Source organism: Ranitomeya variabilis, chromosome 1, assembly GCF_051348905.1.
Source record: "Ranitomeya variabilis isolate aRanVar5 chromosome 1, aRanVar5.hap1, whole genome shotgun sequence".
In the NCBI taxonomy this organism is placed as follows: Eukaryota; Metazoa; Chordata; class Amphibia; order Anura; family Dendrobatidae; genus Ranitomeya; species Ranitomeya variabilis.
Genome location: NC_135232.1, coordinates 658,899,453 through 658,923,459, shown reverse-complemented (window position 1 = coordinate 658,923,459; position 24,007 = coordinate 658,899,453). Strand labels below are relative to the sequence as shown.

At 43.5% G+C, this 24,007-nt stretch overlaps 1 protein-coding gene across 2 annotated transcripts in view; it reads right to left on the bottom strand.

The window, feature by feature from the left end:
* PRORP (protein only RNase P catalytic subunit) overlaps window positions 1-24,007 on the bottom strand; it is a 73,119-nt gene that overhangs the window by 10,513 nt on the left and 38,599 nt on the right. Inside the window, exon 4 of one of the 2 annotated variants that reach the window (XM_077262880.1) lies at window positions 19,243-19,350. The exons of the other annotated variant lie outside the window; for it this stretch is intronic. Within the exon in view, the coding sequence (XP_077118995.1) occupies window positions 19,243-19,350 (108 nt within the window). The remainder of the gene's footprint in view (window positions 1-19,242; window positions 19,351-24,007) is intronic. 2 annotated transcript variants of the gene reach the window in all.

Sequence of the window (24,007 nt, the reverse complement as noted above, 5' to 3'; positions counted from 1 at the left end):
TTTTTTTTGCCAAAAATGAAAAGGTAATGGGAATTCATCATGTGAACATGGTCTTGCGCCAAATGTAGTACTCCTTTTGCAAGATTGACAGAGTAGGACACCCCATAGCGACATGCAATGTCTATGCAATTGTGAATGGAGACTGTGCAGCGCTCATTGGATGCACTGTGTGCGTTTAATGGCAGGGTTCTCATGGCTCGCCTTACATTTTATTGGCATGTTGAATAATGATAATAATAAAAAAGTTGACATCAGAAAAAGGACCCTGAGAGCATGAGATTGAACAAATCACCCGAAAAGAAAAACATGCAGAGAGAAAAACAAAATCCACTTGTAACCTGGTGACAGGTTCTCTTTAAAGACATTGGCATTTTTTAATGGATGATACTTTTGTTGCTAGCATTAATGTGCATAGGGTTGGCCAAATGGGTGGCACTATCTATAATGCCAATATTAGCCATGTTGTAGTCTCAGACACAAAAGGTGGGTCCAATGGCTATCTAAAATTGACTAGCCAGAATTCCTCTATTCTGCTCACCAACTTCCCGCAAGCTTCAAGACACTTGGGATAATAGAGGGAGGCAAAGCGAGTGCTGAGCTGCCCTACAAGGCATAATTTCACTTGATAACCCTATGTGTTCGGCATTTACACTAAGTTCTCTACTTCTAGCTTTTCTGTTTAGGATCTCACGCTTCATTGCCAACTTAAAGGGAAGGTGCCACCAGTTTTCTTGTATTTTTTTTTTTTGTGAAATTAAGCTTATAATAGTAATTAAAATGTATTAATGCAATGTTTGCACTGTTTGCAAACATTTCTATATGAAAAATATTATATTTTTTTTTAGAAATATACATATTTACCACTAGGGGGAGCATTTTCCGTTTTAGACCTCAAGCAGCTACAGTAAGACTCACCAGCTTTACTGTTAGCTGGAAAATCTGGGCAGTAACTGCTGACATCAGCATTTCCCTCCCCTTTTGGGTGGTCTAATATCCCTGGGGCAGAATGAAGAGCAGCATCACAGGGCAGAGCCATTTTGTGTGTGACTGACCTGTGATCTGCTATCACCAGCAGTTACTGCATTAGAAGCAAAGCTTGCTTACAGAGGAGCAGAACACAGTGGACTCAGCAGCATTTGGACCCAAGGAAGAGTGAAGACATCTGGTGTGCATGGAGCAGCATTAGGAGCTGTCTGACTCATCCCTCAAGAAGATAAGAAGGAGCTCCAGGTCTGCAGTGAATAGCCAGGCATTATGGAGGGAGGGGAAAGATACAGTGTATGGCTAAGGGTATGTGTCCACGTTCAGGATTGCTTCAGGCTGAAAAACGCACGATTTTTTTCCTGCACAGTGGAGACAGGATTTCATGAAATCCCCTCCACTATGCTGTAACATCTGGACGCTGCGTCAAAAACGCAGCGTTTCCTGAATGTGGAAACATACCCTAAGAGTGACTGATGGGAGAGAAAAAGGCATGAAGTATGATGAGTGAGACACATATGGAGTGTGATGGGGACATACACATTGAGGCTGTGTGCACACGTTCAGGATTTTACGCATTTTTTTAGCGTTTGTTCTCTATAAAAATGCGATAAAAACAATTTTAAAGTGCATACATATGCATCCCATCATTTATAATGCATTCCGCAATTTTTGTGCATATGTTGCGTTATTTCTGGGAAAAAAACGCATTGCAGTAAAAAACGCAACATGTTCTGCGCATGCTGTGTCTCCCCCTTTGATGTGGGCTCCGGCGGTGAGCCCACATCAAAGTCACAACATGTCGGCTGTTTTGAACAGCTGACATGTGCGCGTAATAGCGGCGGGTGAAATCGCAATTCACCCGCCACTATTAACCTGTTAGCATTTGACAGCGGCATTTGACATCGGCATTTAACTACCACTTCCGGCCAGAAATGAGCGCATCGTCCACCCCCGTCACATGATCGGAGGTCGGCAATGCGTCAGGACAGTAACCATAGAGGTCCTTGAGACCTCTATAGTTACTGATGCATGCCTGCTGTGAGCAACACCCTGTGGTCGGCGCTCATAGCAAGCCTGCACTTCAGCTACGTAGCAGCGATCTGATGATCGCTGCTATGTAGCAGAGCTGGTTGAGTTGTGCCAGCTTCTAGCCTCCCATGGAGGCTATTGAAGCATGGCAAATGTAAAAAAAAATATTTAAAAAAAAAAAAAAGTTATGGCTCTGGGAAGGAGGGGAGCGAAAAACAAAAACGAAAAAGGGCTGCAGAGTGAAGGGGTTAATTTTGCGGATTTCCAACTATATTATTGCATTGGGAACCTCAAGAAAAAAAAAGCGAAAGATCCACAAAAAAAAAAAAAAAAAAAGGGGAGAAAAACGCACAAAAAAGGCATGCGGATCCACTGCCGTGATATTCAATGCTTCACACGCCAATGACAATGCGAGGGATGCAGTGAATATACACACACGATCGCCTATGGCTGCCTCTAGAGAATTGCACACTGCCTTCACACCCAGAAAGCACAGCCAGGTACAGCACAACTCGAATATAAGGTGCAACCCAACTTTCAAACAAATGTTTTTTGGCAAATAAAGTGTGTTTAATACAAAAATACTGTCATTTTATTTCATCTGAAACGTTTGGATTACTATGTGGGTGTTATAGGCACATAGGCTGGGTTCACATTAGCGTTCGGGGGCTCTGTGGAGGGCTGCGTACTTCCTCCGTTAAGCCCCGCCTACTTCTACAAGCTTCCTGCGTACCTATCATTAACATTGGGCATGCAGGACATGCGGATGCGTCGTTTTGACGCTCACGCCGACAGCACGGGAATGCAACTTGTTGCGTTCCCATGCAGTTGGCGGGAGTGTCAAAACAACGCATACGCATGTCCTGCATGCCCAATTTTAAAGATGTCTAGATGTAGGTTGTTTTTTTCTTTTTAGTTCACCAGATGTGTCCATATGACCAGATGTAGATGTTATAGAAGTAGTTACCATGTTTTTTTTTACAGAAAAGTAGTTGTGTTCTTCATACACTCTACGTACTTTACATGGCGGTTGACGTGCGCAATTATTTTGAAAAATAGTGGTCACTGCAGAATCCATTAGGCAACTAATCTTTTTTTCCGATACAGAAATATAACAATCTTCTTCAAAGTGTTTTGAACACATTCTGAATTTGTTGTGCGTTTTCCCAATGCGGATTCTTTTGGCAACTGTGTCAATGTTAGTAAATTGTCCTGTCTGCTGCAGCCACAGTTTTATTCTTTCCATGGAGTATGGAAACCCATGCAATATTATTCCTTCAGACGAATTCTTCTTGGTATGACTACCACAATTGTTAACAATGCAGCGTGGCATATCTGTTAAATTTATTAAAAAAAAAAAAAAAAAAGAAATTTCAATAATTGTCTCGCTCTCCTCATCAGACTCCACGCTCTCCGTGTGGACGGGACGGGGCTCGCTGGACTGCAGGATCAGGTCCAGGGCTGGACTGATTACATACACTTCATATATGATGTACACCGCACACATGCTGGACAACACAACCTCATTATATACACCTCAAATAGTCACACAGACACACACATCATACATGTACACAGCACACATGCTGGACAACACAGGCTCATTATGTACACATTACTCATTATTACACACACACACAAGTATGTGGCTGTGTGCACACGTAGCAGATTTTTTGCTTTTTTTTCGCGGTTTTTCCGCTATAAAAATGCTATAAAACCGCGAAAAAAACCCTAACATTAAGCATCCTATGTAACAGAATGCAATCCGCATTTTTTGTGCACATGCTGAATTTTTTTCCTGAGCGGAATCGCAATCCAGAAAAAAACGCAGCATGTTCATTAAAATTGCGGAATCGCATTGATCTGCTTACTTCCCGCACGGGGCTGTGCACACCATGCGGGAAGTAATCAGATTACGGTAAAAAAAAAAGAATTAAAATAAAAAATAGCGATATACTCACCTTCTGGCGGCCCGACCTCCTAAGCGGCTTCCGTGGTGTGTGTGAAGGACCTGCGATGACGTCGCGGTCACATTACCGCGATGAAGTATACCGCACACACATTACACACACTACAGATACCGCACACACATCACACACACACACACTAGATACCGCACACACAGTACAGATACCGCACACACATTACACACACTACAGATACCGCACACACACTAGATACCGCACACACACTACAGATACCGCACACACATTACACACACTACAGATACCGCACACACACTAGATACCGCACACACACTACAGATACCGCACACACATTACAGATACCACACACACATCACACACACGATACCGCACACACATTACACACACTACAGATACCGCACACATCACACACACACTAGATACCGCACACACATCACACACACTACAGATACCGCACACACATCACACACACAGTACAGATACCATACACTCATGTTTTACACACTCACAGACTACACACACACACTTCTGTCACTGTGTTGCAGAGCAGGTTGATGTCCATATGCAGCTCTTCCAGTTCTCCTGCTCACAGCAGCTCTGTTCTGGCACCTCCCCCGGTCTCTCCTTCTCTGCCAAATGAAAGCAGAGAGATCAGAGCAGGAGATAATGTCACCGCACTGAGGTCTGTGCCTCCCGCATGTCGGGATCAGCAGGGTCCTCGGTGCCAGAGAGCCAGCACAGAAGGACACGGGGAGAGAACGCAGGGAGGAGGCAGAGCGACACAGGGGGAGAGTGCAGCTTACCGGAGATCACTAGTCTGGGACTGTGTGCAAGTGGGGAGGTGGAGACAGAGCAGGAGGACACAGGGCAGCGTGTGAGGAGCAGAGCATGTCTGCTCAGGACGTGCGGTGCCTGGAGTAGAGGAGCTCAGCACGGAGGTAAATCACCCGATCTCTCCGGCTCCAGTCAGCGCTTCTGTCCTGCAGCGATAGAGAGTAAGTGGAGCTGGGCAGAGAGCACTGGGCTATAGTAAAATGGCAGCTAGTCACACCTACAGCAGTGAGTTGTGCAGCCCACAGAGGCGTGCCCAGCTCACTGCTAACACCCCTCCAATGTTATAGATAGGGTCAGCGCCTGTCTATTATCTCCTATGTCCATGAGGTGCTGTAAAATGACACTGTTAGTGACGTGCTACTGCTGTGAAACCAAGATGTCAGCCCCCAGTTCCTTCTTTAAACACATATAACACACGAAATCTGTTTCACATGCATTTAAAACTTGGTTATAGCAGCATGTTATGCTACATTACAGTGATTTATTAATAATCTACAATCGCGGTACCATACCTTTAAAAAGGCCTTTTACACCCCCTTACACAGGACTCTTCCATTGACCATACGAAGACTATGGACACCTCCTAAACCCCTTTCATGACACTACACGGTCTTCATTCTTTACCTGCCTCCCTTGGATTTGGTTTGGAGGCTTGGCAGACTTTTAAACTTATTTGGCGGCTGGAAGAACATTCTGATGTCACCACATAAATACACAATCCTTGCCACCCCCTTCTCACTGTTCCCCTTTCTTGTCCTTCTATTGTTCATTCTACTTTCTTTTGATGCCTTCTTGTTACTAATTACATTTACTCCAGAAGCAAGTCATAGTTGATTTGTTTTGTAGACCATAAATTGTGTCTTCCAGTATAAATATTGTTCGATTATTAGGACGACTGGTGCAGAGGTTTTTTTTTTTTGCAGTATTTGAATATTTAGCTTCAGAGATACCTACAAAGGGGACAACCCCTGTATGGGACGGTTACACTGTACTCCTGTCTGGACCGAGAAGCACAATGTTAACCTTAAGTGGAGTGTGGGAAACCACCTAACAATCTTTTAGGGCGAAAGTATGTAAGGTGGCAGGGGAGGAAAATATAAAAATAGGTCATGTCTGCTGGTTGGCAGGAAGCAGACAGTCTGTGTCAGTTAGATGACGGTCTAACGGTGCTACTCATCGTGTAATATACGAGTGTATGAGTCCACGATTAAAAGGCCGTCCAGACTTATTATACTGATGATTGATGCTCAAGCCCCCCTTACACAATAGAGTGATGTCCACCGCACCTGACAATATTGACGGGTTTGGCCTTCACTCTATATGGGGGTGCCGGTTACTGATTATCGGGTGAGATATCGATAGGGCATGTCCAATTTTGGACTGAGAATCACACTGTTCTCCTGGATATAAGCTGCTCGCAGACAAGTTTGTTGGCGTTTTTCTCATAGAGAACAGACGTCATCGGCTGAATGAGTGCTACTGTTTATAGAGGAGAGGGCCATGATGGCGTCATGGGGATTTTAGGTGGTCATCAATATCAGATTGGTGGGGGCCTGAAACAATGAACAGAGCAGGGCAGCACAGTTCTGTAGACCATGCAATGGCCAATACTGCAGCTCAGTAATTGATAAAATGATTAGGAGCCACCACTACACACTGTGCTGTTCATCTCTATGCACAGTTCATATTCGGCCACTGCTGGAGTTTATAACAGATTATGAGGGGCAGTGCCAGGTGTCAGACCTCCACAGATATCACATTAATCCTATAAACTCAGCAAGAAAAAAAAAATCAGTGTCAAAACAACTTAAAGGCAAATTCAGACGTCCATGAATCACGGTCTGACTAAGGACCACAATGCACGGACCGGCCGCAGGTCATCTCACCCGAATTTGACATCCTCATAGGCATAAAGAAGGCTGACAACTTGGAGTCAGGAGACCCGCGGGCTGGTCCATGCATCCTGATCTGTAGTTGGACCATAATACATTGACATCTGAATTCAGCCTAAGTCACCTTGTGGACCTTCGGAGCCTGTGGATCCATGTTTAATCCAATAATTTGTTAAAAGCTTGACTTTTTTTTTAGTAATGCTTAGTTGTGCTAGTAATGTGTAGGCCTACATTGAGTACTGAGCAGTTTTTTTTGGATTGGGGGAAGGAGTGGGTGATAAAACGCTGCCATAGGGCTAATTCACGCGGTGTCATTTGTCTGACCATATTACAGTCAAACTTCCTGTCCAGATAGGGGTAGTCATCACCCAAACTACCACCATCGTAAGCATATATAGTATGACGTTATTAGTTGTGATCACAGGACCCAAGGTTGGGCCCAGAAATGGGACTGCAATGAGAGAATATGGTGGCGTTACCTTACTTAAAATAGATGTGTCAGCAGATTTCATATTATAAAATGCATACATAATTAAATAGATCTTAGACCTGATGAACCTAGAGTACTTGCTTTGAAAATATGTAAAAAAAAAATGGTTGTACAAGATTAGCATCTAGTCCAGTTAAAGATTTCATGAGTCCAAGTGTTATCAATCTCAGCCAACCACACCACACACATCTAGAGCTTGTGCTGAGAAGTGTGAAATGGCAGCCGCAGGGAGGAGGTGTCCATCTGGCTAGATGTGAGGAGACAGAGTTAAAGAGGTTGTCCAGGCTTGGGACAAATGTCTGCAGTCACTATCACACTGTATACTGCCGCACTGTGATAGCATGAGGTGCGCACACTGTCATGATTCCTTAGTATACACGATGTGAGCAGACTGCAGCCATGGATTTAAATGTCCATTTTTATGGGCCAATAATTAGCAAACAAGTGTTCATAAAAACGATCATTCTTCATTATCACTTGACTACATGAATGCGATTTGCACTGTAACAAAGTCACTGGTAAAATACTGGAGGGGAGATATGGGGAGATGTGTGTCACTACGCTTAATGGCGTCAGTGATGTGAAGTCAGAGTATTTTCCTTCAGCACACTACGTGTTGTGAGGATTAAACTAAGATGTATAATGGGCTGGTTTTATGTGGACATCCATAGAGTGGGTGGGAGGTTGTCCACCTTACCACCTGCAGAGCCTGCACCACCTTGTGCTGACAGGACCTGTGTGGTCACAGTCATGTGTTCAGTCACATGGGGGAGGAGTCACATGGTCTGGGGCTTAAATAGCTGGACTCCAGAGGCAGTCTTTGTTCAGCAAGGCTGGTGAGCAGATTCTCCAGTGGTTTGTGTCTTGAATAGAGTTGAGCAAATTTTTCAACATTCGATTCTCATGACGATCGGCAGCGAATATTGTTTTTGCAATAGTCAATGGGAGTAGAAATGAATGAATATGTTTGGAACCGATCAAACATAAATTCGGCACGAATAGGGTACCAATATCGCACGAATATGGCAAATTCAGATTGATTTGGCAACCGATTCTGACTACTTTCAACTCTAGTCCTGAAGAGGAAAGCCTGAAAATGTGTTGCGCCAGAGCGGGCAGCTCCCCGCAACTGTATGGACTGTGTTGCAGCATTTTGTTTTCCTGTTTTTCCCCAAAGAGCTGTATTTATTTTTCCCTTCATGTTGGTTTATGTCGTCTATCTAATAAACCAACAAGGGATCTAAAAAGACAGTGTTCCTGTTTTCTACCTCCATGTACTGCTGAGGGAGCTGATTTACCACAAGTGGTGTTTTGAATGCAGGCATCGTTCTGGGAACACGAGTAGCAGCGGTGGACAAACTGCATGTCCTGGGTAAAGGCAGTCATAAGCCAGGGGACGACAGACAAAATGGAGGACCCGAGTAAGCATTTGGTGAACACGGAGAGTCAAACAATAATGTACCTTGACAGGAAATAAGTGACGGACTGCAACTAGGACCTAAGCTCAGGCAAGGTGTGGAGGGAGAAACTGTCTAATATATCCACGCTGGCAGAGAATAGGTGAGGGAAGCAAAACTCTGCATCACACAGTGGTTTTAAAATTCCTGCAGAGTCTGGCCGTGCCTCCCTATAGCTGTGTTGAGACTTTCCAGCCACAAGAGGATGCAGCAGTGCTGGAAGTTTTGCATGAGGCAACTCAGTGAGATGATCTGACACAGGGAGGAGCAGAGCGGTGAGCGCAGCAAGTAGTATGGCGCTTACCAACCGTGTGAGTCACCGACATGATAGTAGCAGAGGACGATCATACACTCTGCTGCTCCATTCATTCTAATTGGAGCGCCAAAGATCAGCCAAGTGCAGCTCTTGCCAATCTCTGTCACTCCCAATAAGAATCAATGGAGCGGCAAAGCACATGATCAACCTCTGCTCCATTTAGCCAAGGTTCCGCAGAGCTCTGGTTCTCAGAATCATTTGGACCCTCATCGATTGGAAAGTTATCTCCTATCTTGTGGATAGGGAATAATTTTTAAACTTGACAACACCGCTTTAAATGTTTTAAAAAAGTATTTTGGGGATGTTTTTTTTTTCATTCTGAAACACTTGTAGAATTCTGTTTTTTTCTAAAGCATGCAAAAAACAGTAGAAAAAAATGCTGTGTTTTTTTTTTTAAATGTTTGAACTTACAGTAAAGATTTTTAAATACTGTTTTTGCAATTAGAAGCAAGGTTTGAAAATAAGCCAACTACAACATGAAATACGATTTCAGTGATTTCAATCTAAATGTTATTTGTTATTCAGGCAAATCTGCAATTTTTAGGAGAGTTAAAAACCTTTACAAGGCACCAGCAGATTTTGCTGAAGGTGCCTAACAGCTGAATAACTTAAGGTACCGTCACACTAGGCGATATCGCCAGCAATCCGTGACGTTACAGCGACCTGGATGGCGATATCGCTGTATTTGACACGCAGCAGCGATCTGGATCCCGCTGTGAAATTGCTGGTCGCTGCTAGAAGGTCTGCACATTATTTGGTCGCTAGGTCGCCGTGTATCGCCGTGTTTGACAGCAAAAGCGACGATACCAGCGATATTTTACACTGGTAACCAGGGTAAACATCGGGTTACTAAGCGCAGGGCCGCGCTTAGTAACCCGATGTTTACCCTGGTTACCAGCGTAAAAGTTAAAAAAACAAACAGCACATACTCACCAGCGCGTCCCCCAGCCTCTGCTTCCTGACACTAAAGCGCCGGCCCTAAACTGAAAGTGAAAGCAACAGCGGTGACGTCACCGCTCTGCTGTTAGGGCCGGAGCTCAGTCAGCGTCAGGATGCAGAGGCTGGGGGACGCGCAGGTGAGCATGTACTGTTTGTTTTTTTAACTTTTACGCTGGTAACCAGGGTAAACATCGGGTTACTAAGCGCGGCCCTGCGCTTAGCAACCCGATGTTTACCCTGGTTACCCGGGGACCTCGGCATCGCTGGTCGCTGGAGAGCGGTCTGTGTGACAGCTCTCCAGCGACCACACAGCGACGCTGCAGCGATCGGCATTGCTGTCGCTATCGCTGCAGCGTCGCTTAGTGTGACGGTACCTTTACACTGCATCTGCTGCAAAATAGGGAAAATAGCAAATGAAAAGCAGCAACACGTGACACAGCTAGAATATCTAGAATATACTCGATGACTGTTCAGAGTCTGGACAATGCGGAGAAGAGATTTCTGTGGGCACATGTTTTGCTGATCAGATTCTGTGTCACTAGGGGAATTTCACTGTGGCAAACCTAAAACAATCTGATCCGGCTGCTGTTACGGTATTTAAGGGGCTTTTTGACCTCAACAGTATAAATTTAATACAACTATTATACGAATCTCTGGTTTCAAACAAAGGTCAGTTTGGTGTCACACAATTTCCCTATCGCACCAGCTTCTTCGGTTTTGCCCTTATTTAGCCAAAATATACAAGTTCTTGATTGTCATTGATAAACATACAAGTATTAACAACATTTTTTTTTTTCTTTTTATTTTGCTTTTATTTTATGATTAGCTTTTTTCTCAAAATAGGTGATAACTTGCTGATCTTGCTCCATACAATTTGTTTCGCAATTTTTCCTGAGTGCGCAGATACCCAATATGTGGAGGGAAAACATCTGTTTAGGAGCACGACAGGGCTTGAAAGGGAGGGAGCGCCATTTGACTTTTTTGAAGGTAAAATTTACTGGAATAATTAGCGGATGCCATGTCATGTTTGTAGAGCCCCTGATGTGCCTAAACAGTGAAATCCCCACAAGTGACACCATTTTGGAAACTAGACCCCTTAGGGAATTTATCTAGATGTGTATTGAGCAACTTGAACCCACAGGTGCTTCACAGAAGTTTATAACATTAAGCCATGAAAATAAAAATAAATAAAAATTAAAAAAAATCAAATTTTTCCTGCAAAAATATTTTTTAGCTACAAATTCTGTATTTTCACAAGGGTAACAGGAGAAAAAGGACCATAAAAATTGTTTTGCAATTTCTCCTGAATTGACCGATACCCCATATGTGGTTAAAAACTGCTTTTGAGGCACAGTGCAAAGCTCAGAAGGGAAGTAGCACCATATTACAGTTCCTTATTTTGCTGCACTGGTTTGAGGGGGCCATGTCACATTGGTAGAGCCCCTGATGTACCAGAACAGCAGAATCCCTCATAAGTGACCACATTTTACAAACTAAACCTCTCAATGAATTTATCTAGGGGTGCAGTGATCATATTGACACCACAGGTGTGTCACAGAATTTTATACCATTGGGCAGTGAAGAAAAAATAATTTAGCGTATATTTTTACCACCAAAATTGTGTTAGCCCCAAATTTTACATTTTCACACTGGGAAAACTGTAAAAATGGAACCATAATTTGTCCCACAATTTCTGCTGAATGTAGAAATACCCCATATGAGGCTGTACAGTACTGCTTTGCCATATGGAGTGACTTGGGAGGGAATGAGCGCTATTTGCCTCCTGGAACGCAAATTTTCCTAGAATACCGTATATACTCGAGTATAAGCCGACCTGAGTATAAGCCGACCCTCCCTAATTTTGCCACAAAAAACTGGGAAAACTTATTGACTCGAGTATAAGCCTAGGGTGGAAAATGCAGCATCTACCGGTGAATTTCAAAAATAAAAATAGATGCTCCATACCATTCATTATGGCCCCATAGATGCTCCATATAAAGCTGTGCCATATATAATGCTCTGCACCGTTCATTATGGCCCCATAGATGCTCCACATAAAGCTGTGCCACACATATAATGCTCTGCACCGTTCATTATGGCCCCATAGATGCTCCATAGAAAGCTGTGCCACACATATAATGCTCTGCACCGTTCAGTATGGCCCCATAGATGCTCCATAGAAAGCTGTGCCATATATAATGCTCTGCACCGTTCATTATGGCCCCATAGATGCTCCACATAAAGCTGTGCCATATAGAATGCTCTGTACCGTTCATTATGGCCCCATAGATGCTCCACATAAAGCTGTGCCATATATAATGCTCTGCACCGTTCATTATGGCCCCATAGATGCTCCACATAAAGCTGTGCCATATAGAATGCTCTGCACCGTTCATTATGGCCCCATAGATGCTCCACATAAAGCTGTGCCATATACAATGCTCTGCACCATTCATTATGGCCCCATAGATGCTCCACATAAAGCTGTGCCATATAGAATGCTCTGTACCGTTCATTATGGCCCCATAGATGCTCCACATAAAGCTGTGCCATATATAATGCTCTGCACCGTTCAGTATGGCCCCATAGATGCTCCACATAAAGCTGTGCCACACATATAATGCTCTGCACCGTTCAGTATGGCCCCATAGATGCTCCATAGAAAGCTGTGCCATATATAATGCTCTGCACCGTTCATTATTGCCCCATAGATGCTCCTTATAAAGCTGTGCCATATATAATGCTCTGTACCGTTCATTATTGCCCCATAGATGCTCCATATAAATCTGTGCAATATATAATGCTCTGCACCGTTCATTATGGCCCCATAGATGCTCCATAGAAAGCTGCGCAATATATAATGCTCTGCACCGTTCAGTATAGCCCCATAGACGCTCCACATAAAGCTGTGCCATATATAATGCTCTGCACCGTTCATTATTGCCCCATAGATGATCCATATATAGCTGTGCCATATATAATGCTCTGCACCGTTCAGTATGGCCCCATAGATGCTCCACGTAAAGCTGTGCCATATATGCTCTGCACCGTTCAGTATGGCCCCATAGATGCTCCACATAAAGCTGTGCCATATATAATGCTCTGCACCGTTCATTATTGCCCCATAGATGATCCATATATAGCTGTGCCATATATAATGCTCTGCACCGTTCAGTATGGCCCCATAGATGCTCCACGTAAAGCTGTGCCATATATGCTCTGCACCATTCAGTATGGCCCCATAGATGCTCCATAGAAAGCTGTGCAATATATAATGCTGCTGCTGCTGCTGCAATAAAAAAAAAAAAATGACATACTCACCTCTCTTGCTGCCCGCAGCTCCTCAGCGTCCCGTCTCGGCGCCTCTCCGCACTGACTGTTCAGGCAGAGGGCGGCACGCACACTAGTACGTCATCGCGCCCTCTGACCTGAACAGTCAGAGAAAGAGGACGGGAAGACGGAGCGGTGCCCGGCGGGTGGAACGTGGTCAGGTAACTATGACATACTTACCTGCTCCCGGCATCCCTGGCTCCTTCTCCCGGACAGCTGGTCTCCGGGTGCCGCAGCCTCTTCCTCTGTCACGGTCACCGTTACCGCTCATTAGAGAAATGAATATGCGGCTCCACCCCTATGGGAGTGGAGTCCATATTTATAACTTTAATGAGCGGTCCCACGTGACCGATAAACAGGGGAAGAGCTGCGGCACCGAAGACCGTGGGACGGGCAGGGGGAGCACCGGGACTAGGTGAGTATATGACAGACCTCTCTCCCCCTCACCTGCCGACCCCACCGCCGATCATGACTCGAGTATAAGCCGAGAGGGGCAATTTCAGCCCAAAAATTTGGGCTGAAAATCTCGGCTTATACTTGAGTATATACGGTAGTTTGCGGACTCCATATACAGAGCCCCTAATTGCTAGAAAAGCAGAATCCCCCCTCAAGTGACCCCATTTTGAAAATGTTACCCCTTTTGGAATTATTTACAGGTGTAATGACGATTTTGACTCCATGGGTGTTTTCCAGAAACAGGCAGCAGTGGATGCTGCTGAGTGAAATTGCAAACTGGCATTGCAGTACGTTGCTGTCACCAGTACATTATGCCCAGCTCATGTTTCTGGAGACACGCACCTGTAAATTAGGTGGGCTCTCATCACTGCAGAAATGCCAAACATGTGGGCGCTAAATGTGGTTTAGACACACTGGGGCTCATAAGGGAGGGGGGCATTTGCTGAATTTCTTTTGGGGAGCGAAGAGCCATTTTGCTTTTCCAGAGCCTTTGTGCAACCAGTAACGTGGAAGCCCCTTATATTTCCGTTAACAGATGATGGACCTGGGTGATGACTTGCTTTTTTTGTGGATTGAGTTGAAGCTTTTATTGGGAACATTTTGCATAACATTTATTATCACATTTATCCTGCGCTCTACGCTGAGCACTTTGGGTTTTCCATCTAAATCTTTGAGTGATGTGACAGATGAAACCCTTGATGGATGCATTCACTATAATGAGGCAGCAGAGTTACTCTCAGCTCTGCCTGGCCTCTGTTCAGCTATGTCCTTCTTTTCAGAAGAGCACAAAACTATGGCTGACGGCACTTTTATGCAGTCCTAAAAAGATGGACACTGCCGGATCCTACAGCATCCACAGTGCCTCCATCTGCCTCATTATAGGGAATCTTCCGCCACAGGTCCCGTCTGAATCATGTATTTCAGAGATTTACATGGAAACGCCGATGTAAGTGCTCAGCGCAGAGCGCAGGATAAATGTGGCCTAAGCCTTACTGCGATCTTTGGGAGGCAGAATGAAAAAATCAACAGAAGGTGAAGAATTGGTTTTATTTATTTTTTACACCGTTCCTCGTGTGGTATAAGTGATTAGGCAACTTTATTCTTCGGGTCGGTGCGATTTATAGCAATACCAGATTTATATTGTGCTTATATGTTTGGCTGAGGTCACACAATAAAAGACACTTTTTATTGCGAAAACTAGTTTTTGCATCACCACATTTTGATATCTATAATTTTTCCATATTTCGTCTGACAGAGTCATAGGAGGGCTTGTTTTCTTGCGGGACAAGCTGATTTTTTTATTGGTATCATTTTCGAGCACATGACATTTTCTGATCGCTTTGTATTCCGAGTTTTGGGACACAGTATTAACAAAAACCAGCAATTCAGGAATTGCTTTTTTTTTTAATACCATTCTGCATGTGGTAAAATTGATAAGGTAGCTTTATTCTTCGGGTCAGTGTGATTACAGTGATACCCAATTTATAATGTATGTTTTTTTTTATATGTTTTGGCACTTTTACACAATAAAATCTTTTATAGAAAAAAAATTTTGCATCGCTTTATTCTGAGTGTTAAATCTATTATTTTTCTGCTGCTGGAGCTGTATGGTAGCTTGTTTTTCGCAGGATAAGATGATGTTTTCAGTGGTACCATTTTTATTTACATTCATCTTTTTGATCGCATTTTATTGCACTGTTTGTTTGGCGGTATGATGATAAAGCAATGTTATTTTCCTCGTTTATTACTTTTTTATGGTGTTCACTGAAGGGGTTATTTAGTGGGACAGTTTTATAGAGAGGGTTGTTACTGATGCGGTGATACCAAATATGTGTACTTTTATTGTTTATTTTTTTTATTTACATAAATAAATGTATTTACAGGAAAAATATTTTGTTTCTTTTTTTCTTTTCCTTAATTTGGAGATTTAAAAAAATATATTTTTAGATTTTTTATTATTTTTTTTATTTGTAACATTTTTACATTGACATCACTTTTATGGTGTCAGATGGCTGATCTGATACTGCAGAGTATCACATCAGCATCTGACAGGCAGGGAGGGAGGCATGTCAGCGCCTGCTCTCAGCATGCGCTCACAAGCCACCTCCCCTCGAGGACCCAGAAAGACCTCATGGCCATCTTGCAGCTGGGGGTCTGAGGATGGAGACCATCAGGACAACATGATCGCATCGCGTTGTCCTGATATAAGCTGACAGGGAACTCATTCCCTGCGTGATGCTCATCTATGCCGATATCACTACTGACAGCGGCATCAGATGGGTTAAATGCCCGCGATCGGTGCCAGCACCAATTTCATGCATTGCTGCGGGATATCAGCTCTAACACACAGCTGACACCCGCACGCAATCACCGTGGTGGTCATCGTGAGGCCGCGTGATCGTGCCGTCGTGTGTGTATTGCTGTTTGCGGGAACACAGCTCCCACAGAGCAGTATATGTATGCCGCATGACGGGAAGGGGTTAAACATAAAAAAAAAATTAAAAAGAAAATTAACATATTTGTTCCCACCATGTCTATAAAAGTTTGATCTATCAAAAACTAAAAATATTTAACCCATATGATAAACAATATGAAGAATAAATTGCAAATACCAGAATTGCGTTTTTTCGGTCATCACACCACTTAAAAAAACAAACAATGCAATAAAAAGCAATCAAAACTATTTATTTGTACCAAAAATGGATATCCATAAAGTATGGTATGGCACTTGGATAAAAGGGAGTAGAAAAAAAAAAAGTGCAAAAAGAAATCAATACAGCACAGCCTCGTATGGTACAAATGTTATTTTTTTTTTATAGAATTGCGATTCATCTGTATTTAGAAGTTTATAAAACTATCTCCATAGATAAGGCACAGAGGATTATGAGTATGCTTTGAAAAGTTCGTCCTCCTTTAGTTTATAAATATAACACTCCTGCATTAAAATACTTTTTTTCTACATTCTTGGCAGATTACTAACACTAATATTTAACTACCAGAACTATGAAAAAACTAAATTAAATTTCTGCCCCATTTTTAGCTTATTAATAGAACAATTCCTTAACAAATGATACAAAGGGTAAGCAAACGGTTTCACTGTATAGATGCATCATGCCGAAACGCGTGAGTAAGTAATAATGTGCCGGGATTCCCTGTCCCGGCTTTTACGTCAATAGTACAGTTACATGGGAAGGTCTCCATTGGACGGACTCTTCCCACCTATGACGTGTGTCACATACAAGAGAGAGGATTACACGCAACCCTGGAATGTGGCTCCGCCGCGGTCTGTTGCTACAGAGACACAACCTTTCACAACACTAGATCAGAAAATGCACACAAAGGATGCACGCTCTGCAAAAGTGTAACTATTTCCTGACTTACAAAAATAACCACATCTGACTGTTGAAACTGAATTTTTCACCAGGTTTTTGCTACCTCATCTGGAAGCAGCATAATGTAGGGACAGAGACCCTGATTTCAGCAATATGTTGGGCTGCTTGCTGCAGTTTTGATACAATCCCTGTTTTCTCTGCTGCAGATCTAGCAGTTGTCTGAATCCTCTGTATAACCCCGCCCACACCACTGATTGGCAGCTTTTTGTATACACTGTGCATAGGCAGAAAGATGCCAATCAATGTTATACAGAGCACATGAATATGGAGGACTACATGGCAGCAGGTTTATTAGTCCTATAGTGATAATCTCCTGCTGATAAAACTGTGATTTCATCAAAACTAAAGCAAGCAGCCCAGTAAGTGACACATCTACATGATGCTAGCTTAGGGAGGTTAGGTGGCAAAATTCAGGTGACAGATTGCCTTTAAAGGGGTCTCGGAACTCCACATACATTCTGCAGTAACTCTATGTGACTCCAGGTTGCAGAATAGTGACAGTGTGCAGATGTATACTGTCCTGATTCCCCTTTATTTCCATCACAAGTGATCATCACCTGACTGCTAGTATGCGATTTGCCACATGTTGGTTCGCAACTTTACCCGCCGCTCTCTATGTTCAATTGAGAAAAGCGGATGATAAGCAAGTTGGCAAATCAGATACTTGCAATGTCGACCACTCAAGCAGGAAATAGAGGGGAATCATGTCAGTGTGTGCACTGTCACAATTCAGCAACTTGCAGTCAACATAAAATGAATGATAAGCCGAGAAAACCCCAAAGGTGTCTCCAAGAAAAAGTCAGCGCATGAGCTAAGAAGCATAGAATGGTAGAGTTGGAAGGGACCTCCAGGGTCATCGTGCCCAATGCAGGATTCTAAACCATCTCAGACAGATGTCTGTCCAGCCCCAGTTTGAAGACTTCCATTGAAGGAGAACTCACCACCTCTCGTGGCAGCCTGTTCCACTCATTGATCACCCTCATTGTCAAAAAGTTTTTTTCCTAATATCTAATCTGTATCTTCTCCCTTTCAGTTTCATTCCATTGCTTCTTGTGTTTCCATGTGCAAATGAGAATAATGATGATCCCTCTACATTGTGACATCCCTTCAGATATTTGTAGACAGCTATTAAGTCTCCTCTTAACCTTCTTTTTTGCAAGCTAAACATTTCCAGATCCTTTAACCGTTCCTCTTAGGACATACTTTGCAGTCCGCTCACCATCCTGGTAGCTCTTCTCTGAACTTGCTACAGTTTTTCAATGTCTTGAGGAGAGGAGAGTACATCTCTTTTAAAGGGAACCTGTCACCCCCAAAATCGAAGGTGAGCTAAGCCCACCAGCATCAGGGGCTTATCTACAGCATTCTGTAATGCTGTAGATAAGACCCCGATGTAACCTGTAAGATGAGAAAGAGAGGTTATATTATACTCACCTGGGCGGGCGGTCCGATCCGATGGGTGTCTCAGGTCCGCTCTGGTGCCTCCTATCTTCTTACGATGACGACCTCTTCTGGTCTTCAAGCTGCGGCTCTGGCGCAGGCGTCCTTTGTCTGCCCTGTTGAGGGCAGAGCAAAGTACTGCAGTGCGCAGACGCCGGGCCTCTCTGACCTTTCCCGGCGCCTGCGCACTGCAGTACTTTGCTCTGCCCTCAAACAGGGCAGACAAAGTACGCCTGCGCCAGAGCCGTAGCGTGAAGACCAGAAGAGAACGTCATCGTAAGAAGATGGGAGGCCCCGGACCGCGACGCCCATCGGACCAGACCGCAGCAGGACCGCCCCTGGGTGAGTATAATCTAACCTCTTTTTCTCATCTTTCAGGATACATCGGGGGCTTATCTACAGCATTACAGAATGCTGTAGATAAGCCCCTGATGCCGGTGGCCGCAGCTCATCTTCGATTTTGGGGGTGACAGGTTCCCTTTAAGGCCTCTCCCAGGACAATTGGTCAGAGAAGAAAATCACGAAATATTCAATTAAAAAACCTTTCTCAGGAGATTATTATAGTCAATATTCTCTACATCAATGTTTCACAATCGTTTCTAACGAAGTGTTGATTATTTTCACAAGACAATGGCGATAAATCACCACGATTCTGGGACCGAGAGCCGACCTCATGCTATAAAACCGTTAAATTTTGCAGCCGTATACTGGAATAAATCAGTAAATTATTTAGTACTCACGGGAGTTGAAAGTGTATTCTTTCTAGAGAGATAGGCAATGTTCAGTCCGTCCACCACGATATCATAGGGCGGTTGAGAATCTACAAATTTCAGAAACGCCTGCAATTCCTACAAAGAGAAAACACAACATAATAGTGACATGTGACTATAACATCCATCACCTTTCCTGCAGTCAGGCAATATGTGCAGGAAAGTGGTAATATTGACAAAGAATATTCTGGAATGTTATTGAGCTCAATTAAAAATAATAAAAGGTTGGGAAATGTCCATTTAATAGTTTTTATTCTCTAGCACTTATAAAGAGAGCCTGTCATATTGAAAATGGTCTTTGATCTGCAAGCAAGATGTTCTAGAGCAGGAGAAGCTGATCAGACTGATAAAAAAAACATTTCCCGCAAAATGGTTTAAGTAAAACTTGCATTTTATTAATTGAAATTCTAGTACTTGTTTGCAAGAGTCCTGTGGGCGGTCAGACTCATTGATTGACAGTTCCCTGAATGACTGAGCATGCAGAAATAATTGTCAATTACTGAGTAGGACCACCCACTGGACTCCTACGCATACAAACACTAGGGATTTCAATTAATACAATGCAAGGTATACGTAATATTTTCTTTTCCCACAACCCTATACAGCAGCTTGCAAAAGTATTTACCCCCTTGATATTTTTTATGTTCTGCTATCTCGCAACCTGGAATTTCAAATTATTTGAGGATTTGCATCAGTTCATATAAAGAACATGCCTACAACAGTGAACATTTGGTTTTTGGTTTTCTTTTTATTGTAAAGCAAATAAATAGGACAAAATAACTGAAAACACACTTAATTATGCATAACTATTTACCCCCCTAAAGTCAGTACTTTTTAGAGCCTCCTTTTGCGGCATTTACAGCTGCAAGTCGCTTTGCATAAGTTTCTGTGTTTTCCACATTTTGCCGATTGGATTTTTGCCCATTCCTCAAGGCAAAATTCCTCCAGCTCCTTCAAATTAGATGGTTTCCCCTGGTGAACATCACTCTTCAAGTCTAACCACAGATTCTCATTTGGATTAACATCTGGACTTTGACTAGGTCACTTCAAGACAATTACATGTTTCCTCTTAAACCAATCGAGTGTTGCTTTAGCAGTATGCTTTGGGTCATTGTCTTGTTGGAAGGTAAACCTCTGTCCCAGTCTCAAATCACTGACAGACTGAAACAGGTTTTGCTCAAAAATAGCCCTGGATTTCACATCATCCATCTTTCCCTCGACTTGGACCATTTTCCCTGTCCCAGGTGCCGAAAAACATCTCCACAGCATGATGCTGCCACCACCAATTTTCACTGTGGGGATGGTCTTCTTGCAGTGATGATCTGTGATGGTTTAATGCCAGACATAGCAATTATCTTGGTGGACAAAAAGTTCAATTTTGCTCTCATCTGACTGCAGCACCGTCCTCCATACATTTGGGGAGTCTCCCACATGTCTTTCGGCCAACTCAAAACAAGCCTTACGATTTTTGTGTGTAAGCAAAGGCTTTTTTCATCTCACTCTCCCATAAAGGCCACCTCTATGGAGTGTACGACTTATTGTAGTAGTATGGGCAAATACTCCAGTCTCTGCTTGGGAACTCTGTAGTTCCTTCAGGGTTACCTATGGTCTCTGTTCTGCCTCTCTGATTAAGGCCCTCCTTGCCCAGGCTGAGAGTTTTGGTGGGCGGCCCTCTTTTGGCAGATTTGTTGTGGCACCATGTTCTTTCCTTTTGATGATAATTGTTTTGATGGAGCTCCATGGGATCATCAGAGATTGGGATATTTTTTTCTTCTTCTTATAATGCAACCCTGATTTGTTCTTCTCAACAACTTTGTCCCCGACTTGCTTGGAGATCTCTTTGGGCTTCATGGTGTTTGGTTAGTGGTGCCCCTTGTTAATGGTGTTGCAGCCTCTGTGGTCTTTCAGAAAAAGTAAAGTGTATATACTGATCGACCTGTAATACTTAGATTGCACACAGGGTACGTCCTGTCACTAAGCATGGGACTTATGAAGGGAATTGCTTGCACCATCTTCCTGAGGCCGCGCGTGCGCAGATGGAGTGCTCTGCTTCCCAGGGCTTCAGGAAAATGGCCGCCGCGATCTCCATCTGCGCACACGTGGCATCCCGTGGCCATTTTCCTGAAGCCCCGGGAAGCAGAGCACCCCATCTGCGCACGGGCAGCCTCAGGAAGATGGCCGCCGCCACCGATAAACCGGTGAATAGCACAGATCGCGCTCTTTTTTTTGCCGTTGCGCAGTGCATTCGGCTGTTGCGCATGCACAGTATGTATTGCACAGAGGTTACAGTGAAGAGACTGTAATGCGCAGGCGCGAAACACTACGCCAACGCCGGGAAGAAAACCAAGAGGTGGGGGAGAAACAGCGATTTCACAACGCCCATTTGACCAGACCTGCGTGATTGACAGCCGAAAACGGCGACTTTACTAAGGTATTTTGGCAGCAAAGGTGGGGAATCAGGGGATAATAAAGGCACTATTGTACAGCACAGCTCAGGCCCTATTGAACACTACTTTTACCTCATATTGAAAAAACGGGGTGACAGGCTCCCTTTAAGCCATAGTTGAAACTATACATACCTGAAACTTAGGTAATGGCCTGAAAGACAATGAAGGTGACCATTAGAGAGGACCTTTCACCGGGTCAAAAGTGACCAGTTTTTGTTCTTATTTTATTCCTGCTGCTTCACTGAGTAATCCATGTTTTGTTTTATTAAAATTCGCCATACGGTTCTGGGGATAAGGGTCTATTAGTGCTACTTTTTAAGGTATTTTACAAGGGGGCGGTGCTCACAGGATAATAATGCCGAGCAGCCTAAAGACACGCCCCAGAGGATCCTGTGAGCCAAGCACTTTTGGTAAACATTCACCCTAAATAAAATGACCCATATCTCTGGAACCGTATGGCAGATTTTAATAAAAACAAAAAAGAGAATACTCAGGGGAGTAGTGGGAAACAATATGAGCAATCTGGCCAAGTTGGACCCTGTGACAGCTCCTTTTTAAAAGGGAACTTGCGAGAATGTTTTTTATATATGGAAGGAGTTGCATGCCTTGATGGGTGCTTACACTCTTCGAAAACTGCTACTTTTTTTTGTGGAGACCTGCTGTGTAAGTTCTGAGAAATCTAGGATAGAAACTACAGGCAAATCAGGTGGGAAGTGAACTGGGAATGTGTCAATGCACCTAGATTGTTTCTTCCTTATGATCTGAAATGTCTCCAGTCCACTTCCAGCTTGATTTCCATGTTGCTTCAATGCAAGACTTTTAATGACTGGCACATCACATCTCCAAAAAGACAAAAATAAGTGTAAAAATGTGGGATAACACACTAAGAAAATGACAATTTTTTTCTTCAGTATTTAAACATTTCCTATCCTTTTCGTCATGGGAGATAAGACATTACCAGAGGTGTCTGGCATCAGCTTAGGGTACCGTCACACAGTGCCATTTTCATCGCTACGACGGCACGATCCGTGACTTTCTAGCGATATCGTTACGATATCGTTGTGTCTGACACACTACTGCGATCCGGAACCCCGCTGAGAATCGTACGTCGTAGCAGATCGTTTGAAACTTTCTTTCGTCGTCTAGTGTCCCGCTGTGGCGGCATGATTGCATCGTGTGACACAGGTTGTATACGATGTGCGCACAGTAACCAACGGCTTCTACATTGCAAATACGTCATGAAATTATCGCTCCAGCGCCGTGTATTGCAACGTGTGACCGCAGTATACGACGCTGGAGCGATACTTATACGACGCTGCAACGTCACGAATCGTGCCGTTGTAGCGATGAAAATGGCACTGTGTGACGGTACCCTTAGTCCCCTTATCTCATTGAGTACACGGAGTTGTGGAGCTCATGTGCATGGTGGGGTGGGAACTATACCCGTTGGCCAAAGGAGTGGTCAAGCAACACCTACATAAGGTAAAGAGCCACCTTAAGGCAATATGTACCAGGATGACCGCCAGCCTCAGATACTATTCCCGTATACTTGTTGTAGGTACATGTTGCGATGCACAGGCATTACAATCTATTGCACAGCATACCTCACTCTTAATTTGCATCCTGCCACAATCTATTATTAATTCTGCTTTATTTTTCTAGTTGTAAATAAGCACTCCTCCTCACAGTAAAGTTTCTATCCCTCTCACTATATAGCACTCATCATATTATATAGCACTGTGTACTTACAATTGCTCACTTTGCCTTTCTACCCAGCTAATTCTTCTCTTTTCCATTAGATCTATGACATCACATGATTTAAAACGGACTAGCTGCATCCTTCTAAGCTCTATGTAGTAACGGGAGGTCAATTTTGCCTGTATGACTGATGAGACTCTGCAAAAGTCCCTGGCAGGGGGGAACGAGGAAGCAGCTGGATAAAGAGTTGAAGAGGGGCTTCAACTCTTGACCGAGCTGTTCTCTCGGCGGAGACATTCCAGGACCTGGGGAGGGTGAGTAAAGGATTTTTTTAAAAAAGCAACTCCAGCTGAGTGACATGGGTTTGCTGAATTGGCTAAAACCCCTTTTTTTTTCGTAGTGCTGGATAATCAATTTAATTAACTCAGATAATGAAAAATGTGCAAAATATCCATTATAATCCAGTTTAAGACTTGGATGCACATATCAATAAAAAAAAGTAGACATCTGCAAAAGCAGAGAAAAAAAAAGGAATGTAAATCAGTTAGAGGAAGGAAAACTGTTTTAGTGCCACCTAGTGGTGGAAGTTA